Source organism: Condylura cristata, unplaced genomic scaffold (genome assembly GCF_000260355.1).
Source record: "Condylura cristata isolate star-nosed mole 26May11 unplaced genomic scaffold, ConCri1.0 scaffold00003, whole genome shotgun sequence".
NCBI lineage: Eukaryota > Metazoa > Chordata > Mammalia > Eulipotyphla > Talpidae > Condylura > Condylura cristata.
In genome coordinates this window covers 33,665,444-33,684,537 of record NW_004567104.1, presented here as the reverse complement: position 1 = coordinate 33,684,537, position 19,094 = coordinate 33,665,444, and the positions used below count along the sequence as shown (strand labels likewise).

Genomic DNA, 19,094 nt, shown 5'->3' with positions numbered 1-19,094 from the left:
AAAGTTTTATAGGATAGTATTAAAATAGTTTGAAGTAAAAATTGGCAAATGTTTTTATAAACGTTTGGTTTTATAAGTAGTCTATCTTGCATCAAAAACACCGGACTCTCCCTGATGGTGCAGCAGGTTAAATCACAGCACTGAGAAGCTAAAGTAACTGCAGCATGAGATCCAGAGGTGATCCACAATATCCGGCAGACCTCTCCTGACCTGCCTGCTGCTCCCCTACTTTGTCAGTAGGCCTGTTCTGCTCTATCTCTGGTGAATCCTCTCACCGCCCCTGCACCTCTGGCTTGTACCCCAGCTCTGTATGCATAAATAAATACATCTTAAAAAAAAAACCATATTACCAATTATGAAATAATTCAAGTAGTTTATGCAAAAGGGTACTATATAAATCTGATCTGCTTTGTTCATTTTGCCCTTATTTTCATTTTTGACTCTGGAACGTCAAAATTAAGTGAAAACCTTTATATCCCATAATGGTCAGTTTGGAGGCTACACGTTATTCAAATATAAACAAGCTTGGGTTGAAACCTGGACTAGGATAGTTTCTTTAGTTTATCTGCTACTACCTTTGAAAATCTTTGCATAAAATAGCTAAAGAAACTAAAATAAAAATGAGACTACTGTAAAATAGTATCATTCCTTAATTCATAAGTTAATATTCCATATGTTATGTATCCAATCTCAGTGAGGAGGAAGGGAAATGCTCTGAGCTCTTTGAGGGTCATGATACTGTATACATAAATGTCTTCTGAAGATATACTGTTAAGTTTATAATGCAACAGATTCTTAATAACTCAAGTCATTTTGATGTATCTTACTATGTTATTACCTAGAAAAGTTCAAATGGGCTAAGAAGGTGATCTACCCCTAGCTAACTACTATTTGTCCCAACTATTATTTTTTGCATTTTATCTACACATTTTTCCTACTTTCTGCCTCTATCTTCATGAATACTTGAAACACCTGCTATTACATGTCAAATTATTTTTTTAAAAATCTGCATAGAGGCATCTGTTACATAATCTGTTCTGGGTGGATAACATCACTGCATAAAGAAAGAACTACTTTTAAAAAGTTAAACTGAAAAAAGGAAGTTACTGCCTTGTTGAAGATAAGTCATTGAATAGTTAACCTTAACATTAAAAAAATTTTTTTTCAAATACATAAAATATAAACGAGACATGGAACCTTAGGGTCTTCATAACTTCGTTCCAGGGAGATACCACAAGACAGAAGAAGGATTTTATAATTCTGGATGAAGTCATAGATGATAACAGAACTTTCTTTATCAGATTCCTTTTGAAAACAGGATTGAAGGTGCCACATTCTGTCTTTCACAGTCAGAGTTGGATCCAGAGAAGGAGGGACCAAACTGGCACTAATTTCTTTAACAACAAGAATAAAAATTACATATATTAATTTGAAGTAGCAATTTTTAGTGGAAAGACAGAATAGGACTCAGGAGCCTAAGGGTCTAATTCCATGTAACCAATTAACTCACCATGATCTAATTCAGGACATATTGGCTATGTAGATAAAGCACTTCATAATCTAAAAATTATGATTTGGCACAGATGATTTATAATGCTCTAATTATTTGGGGGGAAATTCTAAATCTTAAGATGCCTAAAAATAAAATTATGGTCCTCCAAATGAGGAGTTAAAGATGTAAAAGGCATTTTAAAATGAAATTTAAGAAGCTTCTTATAAAGGAAGATTCAAATTAACAATTTTTATCTAAAAAGAAATGGAAGTTAAAGTAACTTACCAAGGCACATATTCCTGAAAATATTTAATGCTTACTCAAGAACAGACATTACATGGCATCCTTTGAAATATTTCTAAACTAATTGTGTTCCTGTCTAAAACCAATCAACCAGTTTCGTACCCAACAAGCATAATAAGATTACAAGTTATTTCTAAACCAATCCTTTAAAGTTAAAAGACTGTGGTTCAACTGTTATAGATGTTTTAGCTCATGACTACCTCTAAATACATTTCAGACCCAGTCAACTGGAGGAAAAAATCTCTGAAAAACTTGGATCTAATTTGCAACAGCCAACCCTAAAGGTGACCAGGAGATCTTGAGGCTCTACTACCCCAAGAAAAAGCAAAGCATTAATAGCCCAACTGTGACAAGTGGAGAAGAGTTGAAAGTAGTGCTTCTCAAAACATTCTAGTTAATACATGAAATAATCTATATACTTGCCACTATACAAAAGAAAAATTACTTTAATCCTAAAAGGAAATTCTGGCTAATTATCAGGAAATCTTCAAATAAATCCCTATCCTGATAGAGCGTGCATTACAAGGGCACACTATAGTGACTTGGTCAAATAGCAATTACTTACCACAATTTGGCTTTTGTTCTGTTTCCAAGGAAAGATAATAGGCATCTCTTCCACCCCAGCATACTGCCAGTCCAACAACCAAGAGGTCATCACAACCTTTAACAGGAAATCCATCATTTCTACTAGGGGTTTTCTGAAGTGAATTAACTAAATAAAAGTGAAAGTTCAGTACAGTGAACATTTTAAAAAACAATAATAAAAATTTGACAAAATTTCCAGATTCCTAAAATATACATTATTTCAATAGTATTTAATTGTATATATGATTCTAGGCTTTCCATCAATTAACTGTCATTATGAATGATCTACCAAAGATATCTTAAGGTACAATAGATTTACAATAATGAATAAAATGAATATTAAATTAAAAAATTTGAATTTCTGTATCTCAAATAAGACTATTTGTACCCTACAAAAATTTTATAGCAAATTCAGTATACTTAAAACTAAGAAACTCCAGGAAAAGAATCTTATTTCTTAGTGAGGAACTATTTGATGTCAATATTGTTTCTAAAATAATATTTTACTGATTTTACAAAGACACACATTAAGACCCAATTTATTTATAATTTTTTTCCCCAATACCTGGAACATTATCTAGTGCATATTGAATTTAAGTGAATTTTTTTATCTCTTTAACCTCAAGCACAGAAAATGTGCTAGAATTGCTTGTTAAATGAAAGAATATAAAATATTAAATCAACACTAAAAGTACATAAACTCTGACATTAACATCTGTCCCATGAATTAAAAATAAAATACTCAAATCTTTATGAACAAATTCAGTCATAAATAGAAATTTAAGTAAGATGATCAAATTTATTTCCATAAGTTGTCAAGCTAACTAAAGCTATTTCTCATGATACAGAATCTTTAGTCACGAAGGCAGAAATATATGGCATTCTTTGACCAAAAGTTTCAATTCTCTCCTAGAAGAGCTCTTCACAGTTTTGGGATCATTTTGGTAGAGTTCATAACTACCATCAGGAGAGATACAAATTCTATTTTGAGATAATTCTGGATAGTCACCGAAGTGGACAGCTACCTGAAGACCTGAAAAAGTCTCAGGCCAAGATAGGTCTTATTAGACCCCCAGGCATAGCACTGAATCAACCAGAATAGCAGTGGTTTGCATTTTTTTCAGTCTTCCTGGCATCAGTGTTTAAGCTCTTCCACCTATGTTGGCAAGCAATTATTTTTAATCCAGTAAGACTGAATAACAAAGTTGACCTTATATGTCAACCCATGCAGAATAATTTCTTAAATTTTGACTAAATTTAGTACATTTAATATCCTGTACTGAAAAGTCTAGTCCCACCTCACCCCAGTTTTACATAGAAAAGAACTGAAGACTGAAAACAAGCCTTACCTTGTTTAAATCTACCACCAATAGAACTTTTACAAGATGTCAAATGACTGATTTTTTCACAAGCTAGTGAGATGGAAAATCGCTTCTTGCATTGCCACTCCTTAATGAATGTTTGAAAGAGTGTCTGGTTACTTGCTACATCAATTATAGTCAAACTTCCTGAACTGCATGAGGATGGTGTTAACTGTGACTCATCCTGTGACAACTGTCTTGAAAAGCTTGTGTCTCTAGCGGGACTGTCAGCTTTGAAGACATTTCTTCTCTCTGGATTTACATCGTGGTTTTTAATATCCGAGTCACATGAAAAATTTTCACCAAGTAGTAAAGTACTATTCTTAAGTTTTATGGAAGATGTTCCAAGAATACCTGGAAATGTCAGTTTAATAGCAGAAGTTGGAGTAGGTGTAGGAGGAATAAGACCATTATCATCAATGACACCATTTTCTTTCCAAGGCAACAGAAGTGAGCTTTCACTGTGAATGGCATTGGGCTGTATCTCCTGAGTCTGGTTTTTTACTGCAGTATCAGGGGAAAATGAAATTCCATATATTTGGTTTGGCTCCAAATTTGAAATTACTTCTTGTTTGTCCTCTAATTCCACATTATTTGCACTCAAATTAGGTAAGTTTATAGCGGTTAATTTTAGCTTTTCATTTCCTAGAGGACTGGGCACTTTATCTAAAATCATTTGTAGTCCTGGACTTAAATCAATTGACGTCCCTGACCATATCAATGAATTATTTTGTCTTATTCCAGTAAACATGTATTTTTGAGAACTTCCTTCTTTATCTCCAATTACTTCTCTTTGGGAATAGTCATTACCTATAATTGCTGTATCAGTGAATTCTACTGCTCTAAGAGATACTGCAGTATTATGCTTCTCTTGGTCAGGAAATATAGCTACATTGTCCAAACCTTCAACCATCGGAGCAGAATCCATTTCTGAAAATATAAGAGACTCATCACTGTGGTAAGTTAACTGCTGACGATTATCTTGATTCTCATTCATACTTGATTGTTTTATTGGGCCTTCACTGTAATGGGTTGATTTTATTTCAGAAGAAAGAAGTTCTGTTGCTTGCCCATGAAGAGGCTGTTCTTTTACTTGGCAGTCATCACTGAAACTGTCAAATAGGAAACTATCACTCAAATTCAAACTTGTTTCAGGAACTGACAGACATTCCACTTCTATACCAGTGGGAGTACTCTTTTGAGGACCTGGAGGTGTAAGTGGTTTTGTAGCTTCTTGTGTGCGAAAACCTTGAAGAAAACTGTTTAATTGGGAGTCAGTAACAGAAAGTTCGTTCCCTTTAAAACAAGAACCATTTCCTCCCAGTAGTATTGGAGAAAGAAAAACTGGGCTTTCTGGAGTCCAGATATTAACCTCAAGTGAATTATTACCTAGTTTCATAGTATCCACATTGTTAACTTCCAAATGATCTCTAGTTGTCACTACTGGAGAAAGTTGTTCATCAGGAAAAATATTGTGAATTCCATTCTGTGAAGAGTTCAATGAATTCTGTTTTTCTACCTTTTTTTGCATCATCCCTGTTGACAGATTAGTTTCCTTAGTTAATTCTTTGGTATTTGCAGTTATCTGTTGTATTATTTTCTCTGACTGAGTATCCAAATAGAAGCTGTCTTCAAAATCACAGAGAACTAAACTTATGTCAGAAGCATGACTATTTTTACCTTTGTTTGCTACACAAGCATTTTTTTTTTCTTGCATTCCACAGATATTTAGAAAATTCTCATGCTGGCCTCCTGATTTGCCAAATGCTCCAGAGGATAGAAACAATCCACTGGATTTCTTAGTGTTGCTTATTTTATCATCTAGTACTTGGCACATATTTGACTTATTTTCCTCAGCATTAAATTTTATACTTTCATATTTGGTAACATCTGAGTCTCTATTTACATTACTCCTCACAAATGTCTTACAGGGCATTTGTCTCTCTAATATCTTTTTCTCTTTGGTATATGCATTTATCTGTTCATCAGAATGTTTTTCCAGACACTGGTTAATAGGACAGATGTCATGGTCTTTCATATAAGCATACTGGTTTCTTGAATCATTTTGTTTTAGAACTTTGTTTACGTTTTCTGTCTCAACAATAGCTAATTCTCTTCCACTTTCAGTGACCACACTAGTGGCTTGACAAGCCACTGATTTATTCTGGGGCTCTATGATAAAATGTTCCACAGGAATATCATTGTTTGTTTTTCTGCTTTGTGAACAATATTGTTTTGCTTCTGATGTTTCGCTATATTTTTCTTCAGTACAAAAAGATACAGTTTTAGCAAATGGATCTGGACTTCTAAATTTCATATTCTTTTCATCTGAGGTAAATGAATTTTCACAACAAATGTGATTAGATACGCTCTGTTCTTGTACATCAATTCTATACTTTCCAGTGTCTTTCTTATGGCTGTTGTTTCTGGGTGATTTCACATGCTTTCTTTGTTTCTGGAAATGAAAGGTTGTACTCATCTTTTGTGAAGTAAAACTCAAAGCTTCATTTTTTGTTTTTTTAGATGAGAGAGCCTGACCAACTTTCTTAGTGCTTGTTTTTCTCTCATTCAGAGAGGTTCCTAGCTTCTTTTTACTTATATTCAAAGAAGCCCATTTTCTTTCTCTGGAAATGGAATGTACCTGATGTTGTTGATCCCCATCTTGGAATTTAGAACAAAAGGAATTTGTGCGCTCTCTACTTTTATCTAAATCTTGCACTGTATTTAATGAATGCTTAACAGAAGAATCATGAACTATGCTGTTACTGATTTTCTTTGATATCCTTTTACAAGAACGCTTAGCTTGAGGTGTAAATGTGGATTCCTTTTCTTCTGATTCACTGCTAGGCAATGATTGTGCATTAGATTTTAAAAGGGAATGGATATTCCATTGTACTCCCATTTCAACTAAGTCCTGCTGCAGAATCATATTGGCTTCTTCCACTATTAGAGCTGCTGCTTCCCTTTCAGTTAAACCTTTTTTGCCAGTCACCCAAATCGTTCGCATGTTCCGTCGTTCTTCAACTTCTTCCTCTTCCTCATCCACTGCCCTTCGTGCACTGTAAAAAAAAAAAAAAAAACCAGGAAAAGAAATATATTCACTCTTTAACACAAAAATAAATTAGAAAAATATTTCTTTATTTGTAGGAAAACTGGGGCTTAGGCCAGAGGTGGGGGCCATGAGCAGATTCACTAGAAACAGAAAACAGCACAGTAGGAGGATTTATTGAAATACACTGGTAAGGGGAACAGCCAGCAGACAGGAGTGGTCTATTGTGCAATGTAAGTCAGCTCCTAGTCTGTGGATTAAACACAGGCTGTGGTGGTGATAACACTGAGACTTAACCCCTAGGCCACCAGGGAAGCCCAGTACAAGAAATATTTGATAAGCATGAACATAAGTTGTTCTGGGAACTAAATAGTACTAAACAAGAGGGGAATAAATATGCTCCTAAAAGAACTTATGTTTAAAATGCAGTGTTTATCAGCTGGTACATAGTATATTAAAATAACCAGATAATTCACAAAGACAAAGCAAAATTATTCTGAAACATGAAAAAACACTCTCTCACATCTGGAGAAATGCACATTAATACCATGTTGAAATACAATTTCACAGTTAGCATTGTGGTAAAAAAGAAAACCTCTAACAGTATTTCATTAGCAAGGCTGTGGGTTAATAGGCTAGTGAGAAAGCCACATGGTAAACTCCATTCTGCAAGGCAGTTTGGAATCTACATATGCACAACTGTTTTAAAAATCATTATCTAGGAGCTAATTGAAGAAACATAAATATGAAAATTGATTATTAATATACACATGTATCTAAATGCTAGTTTTCAAGTATTTTTACTTGCACATACAAGAACTGGAGTGTACACCAGAAGAATAGGGAGGTAGAGGACTCATCAGACAGAGTAGGTAGCAGAACAGGCGCATTTACTGAAATACACTACAAAGGGGAAAACAGGAGAGGTCTGATGGACCAGGTGGGTCATCTCCCTAGCCTGGGGATGACCTCAAACAGCAGAGGCTGGGATAGCTTGAAAGCACTGAGACTTTAACCCCTGTGCCCCCAGGGAAGCCCAATGATATATTTTTTAACTCTTACATACATATTAAAAGGCGGCAGTTTCAAGTCAGAAAATGAATATTACAATATTATATGTAATCTACATGTTACTCCAGTTTTACCAATTGTTGCACTTACTTTCTTTTTCTAATAGAATCTAAATCAAGTGGTACATTTAGTTATCACATCTTTTAGCCTCCTTTATCTAGAAGCAGCTCCTCAGTCTTTGTTTTTTATGATATTGATGTTTGAGGAATACTATCCATTATTTTGAGGAATATCTCTCAGTTTAGGTTTGCCTGGTGTTTCTTTATGATAAGCTTTGTTATATTTTTGATAAGAAAACTATAGAATAGTGGGCCTCAGTATGTCAAATGAGGAGGCACATAATCAACAAAGGTTCTGAATTTCAGAAGTTGCATAGTTATAGCAGGTGACAGCCTTAGCATAATACAGATTTGATTCCAAAATGTGTTGCCTTTTTTCTAATTAAGTTGTTAAAAACATGTACTGCCTTCAGAAGACTTGCTGGAAGAGTTAAGTGTGATGTGTTATCATGTTACCATAGAGATACACCCACACCTGAATTTTTTTTCATCTACAGAACCTGATATTAGTACATTTTTCAGAGCAAGAGTGAATTTATCCAAAGATTCTGTGAAAAATATTTGGAGGTTCTGAGGCAATCAACACCTTTAGAGTGGCTTTATTTTATTTTTTATTTTTAAAGGTTTATTTATTTACGTATACAAGGGCTGCGGTGTAGGTGAGAGGTGCGGGAGTTGAGAGGATTCAGAAGAGACAGAGTGAGGATCAGAATGGCAGATGTACTGAAATAACACTGCTGAGGTGAGTAGTGGGCACAACAGGAGAGAGGTTGATTGTGCCATGTGGGTCACCTCGTTGGCCCATCAGGGATCGAACTCTTGCTACAGTGGCTGGCAATAGCTTGATAAAACTGGTCTTTAACTCCTGTGTGTCACGAGGGAAGCCACTAAAGTGAGTTTAAAGCATACTTTAGATCAGAGTTACAACCCAAAGGAAAAAAAAAAACAGACCCAGTTGCTCTTCTGATTTGTGATCATGGAGGTGGCCAAATCAATGTGCTATCTTCAGTAACATCCTCTACAAGAGTCCTCTACTTGGGTTGCATAAGTAAGGCTCTAGATGACTCCATCCTTCAAAATCTAGACATAGAAATAGCTATGCCCCGACAGCTATGCTGGCTAAAGTGTATGCTCCAACAGAAACTGATGGAGCTGTATGTGTTGGAATGCAGGAAGCAGAACCCATGATGTAAAGTAGTTCTGGTCCTTGACTGCCCCACCCCCTCCCATATATATTACAAGTTTCACAGTCTATGTTAGGCCTAAATTGAACTAGAAATTAAGGTGATGTTTTAACTTACACATTTTTTTTAAAAGATTTATTTATTCATACAGAACTAGGGTACAAGCCAGAGGTGCAGGGGCGGTAAAAGTCTTCACCAGAGACAGAGTGGGGAACAGAACAGGCAGATCAACGAAATACACTAATGAGGGAGGGGAGCAGGAGGCAGGTCAGGAGAGGTCTGCCACGCCATGTGGGTCACCTCTGGGACCAGGGATCAAATTTGCACTAAAGTGGCTGCAGCCAGCTTGCAGTGCTGTGTCCTAACCTGTTGCGCCAACTGGGAGGGCCCACTTAGACAAAAGTTTAATACTTGAAAATAACGATGTTAATACCTGAAACTACTTAAACAATTACAGGATCAGGATTTCGTGTAAGAGTTAAGTTCAAAGAGTAGTGATTGAGAAAATAACTCTTTGATTATATGCTGAGTCCTGCCCATTCAAATGAATCTGTCACACATACACACACACACACCAAGGAATCCTGTTCTCACAAACTGTTTTTGAGGTATCAGTGTTTCAAAGAACATTCAAAATGGGTAGATATTAAAGTGCTTTTGCCTAAATAAAGTCTAGTTGAGCACTGATTATATAGTGAAAATCAAAATCCATCAGCAGAAAGCATCAGAAACTTTATTCAATCTTTCTATAAAAGAACAATGGTATTTTTAGAAAAACCTATTTGGTAATGAAATATTTTTAAAATATACACAAAATAAAAGTAATACTCAAGAGGGAAAAAATAGGCAGCTCTCTCATTTATACCAAATGTGTTATGACACTACCTAAAAGAAAATTATTTTAATGAATTATCTACCACTTACAGACATGCTTTTTCATTTATTAGCCCTTTGTGGACAACAGTTTCTTACCTTTTGAAAGGCACAGCATTTTTCAGAACAGTCTCCACCTCAGCAATCTTTGCTCTGGCAAGATCTGCCACCGTAAGAAAACCAGAAGCATAAAGCACCCTGGCTCGTTGTGCATTAAGTAAGGACACCCGGATCAGGTCACACAGCTCCCTTTGAATACCAAATGTAAGACGCTTCTGAAACTGGGAAAGCAGTAGCTCCATGTTGTGCCAGCCAAGGCGGTTGGAAAATACTGTAATCATTCCTAAATTATTCATAGAAGATTTACTGAATTAACATTCCTTTATAGACAGTTTCTCCATTTCTATTTGATATACTTTTGTTTCATTACTGTTTCTTTTCTCCCTAAAAAACTGTAAAGCTTAACACACCTGAGGATGTAAGTTAACAGAAATAAGACCATATTAAGAATCAATTTAGCCCATTAATGTAAAACACATTAAATGTCACCTCACTTATTTTTTTTTAAAGAATTATTTATTTAGGGTCCTCTCTGGTGACTCAATGGGTTAAAGCACAGCACTCTGAGGCTGTCGGCAGCCACTGCAGCACTCAAGTGACCTTACATTGTGCAGCAGACTTCTCCTGTCTTGCCTGCTTCTATCCTCTGCAGTATATTTCATTCCATTTCCTGTTCTGCTCCTTATTCTGTCTCTAGTGATTCAGAACTGGGGTGCATGCCAGTAGTGCAGGGGGTGAGAGGAATCGCCAGACAGAACAGGGAGCAGAACAGGTAGATCTACCAATGTATAATTGCTCAGGGGAGCAAGAGGCGAGACAGGAGAGGTCTTTTGTGCCATGTGGGTCACCTCTTTGGCAGGACTGGGGACTGAATTTGTGCTATAGTGGCTGGCAATAGTTTGATAGCACGTCTTTAACCCTTACACTACCAGGAAGGCCCTCACCTCACTTTTTCTTAATTATGCCATCATATAAACAAAAAGTCCTCACTCTAGTTCACTCCTCTGTCTTACTCTTAGTTCCTTTTTTTTTTTTATTTATAAGATTTATTTATTTATGCATACAGAACTGGGGTACAGGCCAGAGGTACAGGGGTGGTGGGAGGATTCAGAGACAGTGGGGAGCTGAGCAGGCAGATCGAAGAAGTGCACTGCTGAGGGAAGCAGTGGGCGGGTCAGAAGAGGTCTGCTGCACCATGTGGGTCACCTCCAGGCGGGGATCGAATGAATGCTGAAGTGGCTTTAGCTTCTTAGTGTTGTGCTTTAACCTGCTGTGCCACCAGGGAGGGCCCAGTTCCTTTATTCTTTCAAGGAAGAAAAACTATTAAAAACAGGCAAGGAGGGGTTTCCCTGGTAGTGCAAAGGGTTAAGTACAGCAATATGAAGTTATCCACAGCCACTGCAGCATATGTTCCATGCCTGGCTAGGGAGGTGACCCACATGGCGCAGCAGACCTCTCCTGTGTCACCTGCTGCTCCCCTTGGCAGTGTATTGGTTGGTCTCCCTGTTCTGTTCCCCACTCTGTCTCTAGTGGGCCCCCTTATCACCCCACACCTATGGTCTGTACCCCAGTTCCTGTATGCATAAATAGTTAAAAATAAGTAAAAAATAAAAACAGGCAAGGAATTCTTTTCACCTAAAGGAAATACAGTGCTAATTTAAATATTTAAGTGTTAAGCAAACTACAAAAGATGAAGCTGTGCGTGTAGTTTTTTTTAATTTAAGTAACATCGGGTCCCATGGGAATACAGCTGAGCTGGAGAAATGCACAAAATGAAGAATGATATTTTTAAAAAGTTATGTTAATGGTGTTAAAAAAAAAATAACACTGGGTCCTTTCTGGTGGTGCAACAGGTTGAAGCTAGCACTATGAAGCTAGCAGCATATGCTTCAGCATGAGTTCTATCGCTGGCCAGGGAGGTGATCCACACCTACCCTACCTCAGCAGTGTACTTCATCAATCTGCCTGTTCTGCTCCTCACTCTGTCTCTGGTGAATCCTCTCATTGCCCCAGCTCCTCTGGCCTGTGTCCCAGTTCTGCGTGTGTCAACAAATAAATCTTTAAAAAAATAAGTAAATAGGACTCGAGCCCTGGTGGCGCAGCAGGTTAAAGCACAGCACTAAGAAGCTAAAGCCACTTCAGCATAAGTTCGATCCCTGCCCCAGAGATGACCCACATGGCGCGGCAGACCTCTCCTGACCCTCCTGCTGCTCCCCTCAGCCGTGTGCTTTATCGATCTACCTATTCTGCTCCTCACTCTGTCTCTGGTGAAGCCTCTCACCGCCCCTGCACTTCTGGCCTCTACCCCAGTTCTGTATGTATATATAAATAAATATTAAAAAAAAATTAAATAAATTTAAGTAACAGTAATATGTAACCTTAAATAGGACAGGTTTCCCAATTCAAGAGCTAGATCCTCTGAAGTAAAAAGGCCAGAATAGCCAAGTGGCTTTAAGGAAAGCACGTCCCTATGAGAAAATGAGCTTTGGAGGCAATCTTGATGCCAGTAAGTTGAAGGGGTAAATCTCTCTCACCTTAAAGATTTAGTTTATTTATTTATACATATAAGAGCATGGGTGCTATATGGCCAGAGAGGGAGTGTTTCCCACAAAGTGGGAAACAGAACAGGCGGACTGACTTAAATATACTAAGGGGAGTAGTTGAGATGAGAGGTATGCTTTATCATCTGGGTCAGTTCCCTGATACAGGATTCAACTCATTGCAGTGACTGCAAATAGTTTCATAGTGCCTCTCTCAATACTCTTTTATTTGTACACACAATCACAAGCCTCCAGCTTATATTTATATACACACACACATGCATGTATATAACCTGACATGCACACGTGTATATAACCTGACATACACACATACATATATACATACATATATAACCTGACAGCCAAGGTATTTCTTCCTTAAAGGCCTAAAACCCAATACTTCCACATCCCCCTAGTTTAGAGGATATGGGTTTAATTTTATTAACAGACCAGTGATTCTTTAAAGGAGATAATATATAGAATAGTAAGAGAGTAGTAGAAATCTCTGTCCATTTGTATCCTCAGTTTGTACTAATCAATAACCTGATGAATAGAGTGACACCTTGTCTCATCAGAAGTCTGTGTCCATTTCTTCTTTACAAACAAGAATGAAAACAAGCACAAAACAAAAAGGAACGAAAAGGTCCAGACAGTTAGCTGTCAAACAGAATAGCTAAGTCCAAAGGAACCACTGTTTTAGGTATTCTGACAATGGCAGGGACTATATAAAAGTTATTCCTTGACAGGATCCCTTCACTTTGAGAGAAATCTCTAATAATGGTATTTGGAAAAAAGTAAATCTTAACTTGACCTCAAAGCAGGGTCTGAAGTAAATGTGGAAACCCTTGATAAACTGACCTGCATAAATAGCTGCTGATTGTTGTAAAGATTGAATCTGTCCACGATTGCATCCAAATTTCCGATTAATTTCCTTTAAGGGAACTTCACTGATTAAATCCAGTAGCACAAGACTGGTGAAAAACCTGGAATGTAAATCACCAAAAGTATGATTAGCAATCATTCAGGTCTACCACGAAGTACACAATATATGTAAATATATATAAAATAACTAAAAACCAAAAAGGTAAAGATGATTTATAACTCTGAAGAGTTCCAATGAGATATAGAAATAGTAGACAGAGTGAGCTTAAGGTTCATAAAATAAATTTGACATACATTGGTAAGTACTACAGCAGAAACTATTATCTGCATAACAAAATACTTCCTCCATTTTTAATACTAATTTCAAGAAGACTTGGATCAAGTATGACACAGAATTTTATAACAGTACGTAGATACATGATCATCTAATCCTATTTTGATACAATGATAGAATTATTAATACTAGTTTGATTTGTCAGGGAACAATATCAATGATGATCTTTAAAAAATATGTACTTGATTATGTTGTAAAATAACACTAAATTTATGTATACACGAACTGGGGTACAGTCCAGAGGTGTGGGGCGTGTATGAGAGAATTCACCAGAGACAGAATGGGGAGCACAACAGGCAATGTACTGAAATATACTGTTGAGGGGAGCAGCAGGCAGGACAGGAGAGATCTGTCACACCATGTGGGTCACTTCCCTGGCCGGGGATGAAACCCCCAGCTGTGGATTGCTACATAGTGCTGTGCATATTAACCTGTTGCACCACCAGAGAGGGCCCAAAACTAAAGTTATATTAAAAATTTCATTTTGTTTTGTAAAAAAGCTGAAAGCCTGTGCAATTTCCCCACCTAAATCTTTTAATTTGTCTTCTTACTGTTAATAAAGCACTTTGAAGGATGATACAAAGTAAATCCTTGAGTGAAGCCACAGAAAGTGGCAGCTCTGATTTACAGCTTATGTAAGAAAAAGAAGTAATTAAATACTAAGGTCTTCATACATCAAGGCTTGTAAACTATAAATTGCAAGGAAAAATCAAAATTTCAATAAATATAGGAAAGTGAGAATTTTTACTACACTCAGTCAAAACTTAGATCTGAATGACAAAGCGGCAACATACTGAACACTGAGGATAGTCCAGGTTTCTTGAACTTTACCTTTTATGAACAGCCATCTGCCGATGCTGTCTCTCAGTTCTGGCTACTCCTTTCCCTTTCACACAGTGAGCCAAGAACCTTTCTTCAACTCCTACTAGCTCTGCCACCCGTTTCATAGATGTTGGTAACTTCTCCCATAAACAGAAATATTGATACCAATCAATAGTAACCCAATCCTCAAACATAGGTGTAACCTAAAGGGAAGAAAAGTCAAAAGTCAGCTAAAAGTGTCAAATATAAACTTCATAGCAAAAACAAAAGCCATAGTATTTAGAAAAACTTCAAAATGTGGTAATACCTCCTTTACGTAGAAACTTCAAAACATCACAGGGTGATGTTAGTGGCAAGAGAATAAACAACAAATTGGATGTGGGGACTATGATCAGAATGGAGAAATCAATATATAGAAAGATAATAAGGAAAAAACAAGAGTCAGAGCAGCAAGAGGAGGTTCTGAACCAGTTGAGCATCAACTATAGGACAATTACATTTTCAGGTACTCCAGGAGAACCACTGGCAGCCTCAACTACTGACAGGAGAACCACTGGCAGCCTCAACTACTGACATAGTTGAACAGATTGGGACCTCTGCCTCCTGGAACCAGCCTTATGATTTGTCCCACAGGAGCCAACAGGCCAGTAATGTCCAACTCTTCAAAGAAGGGAGGATCATCCTGCTGTAGAAGGGCTTGGCATCCCAATGATAGAAGAATCTCATCCTGATCACACTGGGGTGACAGTTCATGGTTGAGGAAGTGATCTGTAGGGCTGTGGTCTCTGTCAGATTTGAGGACATTCTTTCAGTATGGAATAAAACTACCAAAGTGTGGATCTGCCATGTGCTTCAGCAAGTGCTTACTGACCTCCCAATACCGTGTGGAGTACAAAATTCATACTAACCATGTTAATTCAAAGTTTTGAAAGGCAAAGACAATACTGTGAAAGTATGTAAGCAGTGGCAATAATCCTTTTCTGTGTCTACACCTGTCCAAAATGATGAGAAGTGTTACCATGTTCCTCCATTTGCTCACTGAAGTGACACCCCTAAGTTATATGTTCTCCTTTTTACACTCGTTTAACTCTCAAGCATTGATGACTCTATAAAATGGAAAGTATGACTTTATAATAAGCAATTTTTTTAAAAAAAAGGATTCTGTGGAGGCACTCAATTGTTTTGCTATGTGCTCCTCATATGCATCTTGGCAGTTCTGTTTTTCTTTTCTTTGACATAAAGAGGTTATAGTGAGCACATATATAAGCCAGACCTACCAGCTGAGAATGATGAATATTATGAATGTGTGTGCAACCAAGAATAATTTTTTTTTTGTTGGACAGTAGCTGTAATGATCTTTTCCTGCTCCGCCACTAAATTATTGGAAAGTTTGTTTAAAACAAAAACAACTCACTGCCAGGACAACATGAAAAGAGGCCACTAAATAACAAAATAAATATACAGAATCCAAGAATTTTAACCATAGATACTTTACTATCACTACTTTGATATTCATTACAATCTTAAGTATTTTATATGACTTCCAAGGAAAACAGGGAGGAATCAATATTCATATTCACCACATTGTTTAAATGTTCAGGATTCAAGCTGTAATTGCTAGAAAGCCCAGAATGAAAGTTAGCCATTGCAACCACACACATAACTTAATGATGTACATGCTATGTAGCGACCTCTGTTTTGAGTTTTACATATGACCTTAGCTTTAATTTCTTGATATATCATTGTCTTTTGTTATTACCTTATAAAATATATAATTTTATAAATGAAAGTCACCTCAAATCCATGAAAGGAGATTGAAGAAAATAGGTAGGTAGACAAATAGATTAAAAGATGACTACACATTTGGGTCATTTAAAAAAAACCTATTTTACCTTTATTCTACCACAACAATCCTTGTCAGGAAAAATAGACAAGATGTTCCCTTATTTCTGATGATCAAAGCTGTATAATACAATTTTCCCCTGTTTTCACTAACACAATAGTGTTTGTGAATAAGAAAATAACTTACCAGATAGACAATATGTAGATCATTCTCTAAAACAAAGCCCTTCATTGCTCTTTGGAGGTCAGCAAAAATGTCTAAAGTATCAATTGGAGAGAGTGAGGAAGAAAGAGTTGCTGAACCAAGATGTGTTGGATGGTACCTTCCTGGTTTGGAGTGGCGTGGATAAGTAAAAGAACAAATGTTAAAAATTAAAACAAAAATTAAAAAGCAAAAAAAAAAAAACCTCTGTCTATATTTTATAATTAACCTTTTAAGTTCTAATAAATTTTACAAACAATTTTGCATGACGTATGGCATTTGTGAGCACATTCTACTAATAGTCTGTTTCTTAACACAATACTGTCTTACCAAAAATGAGCTGATAGAAAGCTTGAAAAATCAGTTTCTTTTTATACTATTTGAAAAGTTAATTTTCATTTTACTAAGCAGTCTTAGAAATGAAAAAGTGAGTAAATTACAATGAAGAAGTAATATTTACCTTCTGTTCCATCAGTAGTTTCAGTAATCTGGATGAATTCATTTTTCAGGAGCCACATTACACAGCCCTCAATTGCTCCAAGTTGATTTGCTGCTTCATTTTTTTTAATTTCTTGCTTCCCTTCTTTCATACTTGCAGCCAAAAATGTGCAAGAAGCATAAGTTTGCATTTCTTGTGATGTACTTGCCACACCACCAACTATTATCTGGCAGGAAAATGAAATTTTCTGTAACTGTTTTTTTTTTTTAAGATTTCTTTATTTGTGCATACAGAGCTGGGGTACAGGCCAGAGGCTCAGGGGCAACGAGAGGCTTCACCAGAGACAGAGTGGGGAGCAGAACAGGCAGATAGAGGAAGTACACTGCTGAGGAGAGCAGGGGGTGGGTCAGGAGAGGTCTGCCAGGCCATGGCATTCCTCCAGGGCATGCAGGAGGAATGGAACTCATGCGTAAGTGGCTTTAGCTTCCCAGTGCTGTGCTTTAACCCGCTGGGCCATCAGGGAGGGCCCCTGTAATTTTTTAATGAAGACATGTAGAGGTTCATTATGTAAAAGAAATGATTTGGTTTTCTTAAAATAGTCTTGTTACCTTAATGTAAATACTCTGTATTGACTCTTCTCTGTTATCACTCATAAGTAACAACTACTGACAGCATGAAAAGTTTTCTTTAAAAGTGGATACAGGGCCATCCCTGGTGGCGTAGCAGGTTAAAGCATAGCACTTAAGAAGCTAAGGCCACTTCCACATGAGTTCGATCCCAGCCTGCCCCTGAGGTGACCACATGGCAAGGCAGACCTCTACTGACACATCTGCTATTCCCTTCAGTAATGTACATGGATGATCTGCCTGTTCTGCTCCCCACTGTCTCTGGTGAATCCTCTCACTGCCCCTGCACCTTTGGCCTGTACCCCGGTTATATATGCACAAATAAGTCTTTTTTTTTTTAAAAAAAAGTGGGTATAACAATATGAAATTAATACATATTTATTTGAAATGCAGGAACTAATAACACACATAAGGGAGGTTTTGCTGGCTAATGACCATGAACCAAATCAAAACTTATCATTCTTCTCAAATAGGTGGGCACTTAGATATGCTTCTCATACAAGTGTAGGGTAGAAGTAGGAATAGAAAAAAATGACTATGTATTGTAGATATCACATTCCCACAATAGTCTATTATATTTATTACTAACTTATATCTTATAATCATTCATTTAATATATATTAAAAACAATCCAAGTCACCCTGAACAGTGCTATCTCATTCTTTTTACTAAGCACAAAGTACAGATTTACAAAGATTCATTTAATATTAACAAATTCTAATTATTTGCCGTCTTTTATTATACCAATAGTGCTATAAAAAATGTTGTATATTTGATATAACTTAAGAAATATAGTCATAGGTAAACTCCTAGATAAAAATCTGCTGTATAAATGGCAAAAATTTTTGACTTAGGAAATAAAAAAAAATTTTTAGTCTGTGAGAGTGCCTTCTTTTGATCTTTATTAATCCTATTTAAAATCAATTATTTACTTTTTTCCCAAAATGAGATCTAATGGGGGAATAAATTAAGTATTCCCTCCACCAATTCTGAAACTAGTATCAAGGCATGCTAATGTATGAACAGAAAACTTTTCTGGATAAATCATGAAATACCTTAAGGATCTCAGCAAAAGTTTTAATTTGTCACTTGAGATCTTTCCCTGTTAAATGAAACTTCTAACCTTATATATTTGTAATTTGAGCTTAAAGTCAATGGGTAATATATGAAGTAAGGAACTAGTGTCCATTTTTATCACCTGTTTCATAAATTCAAAAATAGCTAAAAATAAAAAGATCCGGCATTTGGGCTTTAATCCACTTTTGAAATTAATACAGCACTAGCTTTAAAACTCTAGGAAATAACTATATAAAACAAAGAAACACAAAAGAAAGGCTTTTTTTTTTTGTACAGTGTTTTTTTTTTTTTTT

At 36.4% G+C, this 19,094-nt stretch overlaps 1 protein-coding gene across 1 annotated transcript in view; it reads right to left on the bottom strand.

Moving 5' to 3' along the window:
- Positions 1 to 19,094, bottom strand: part of POLQ (polymerase (DNA directed), theta) — a 69,775-nt gene that overhangs the window by 34,080 nt on the left and 16,601 nt on the right. Inside the window, 8 exon segments of the mRNA XM_004675174.1 lie at positions 1,198 to 1,394; positions 2,364 to 2,507; positions 3,730 to 6,800; positions 10,077 to 10,320; positions 13,436 to 13,560; positions 14,625 to 14,818; positions 16,645 to 16,784; positions 17,120 to 17,324. Of these exon segments, the coding sequence (XP_004675231.1) occupies positions 1,198 to 1,394; positions 2,364 to 2,507; positions 3,730 to 6,800; positions 10,077 to 10,320; positions 13,436 to 13,560; positions 14,625 to 14,818; positions 16,645 to 16,784; positions 17,120 to 17,324 (4,320 nt within the window).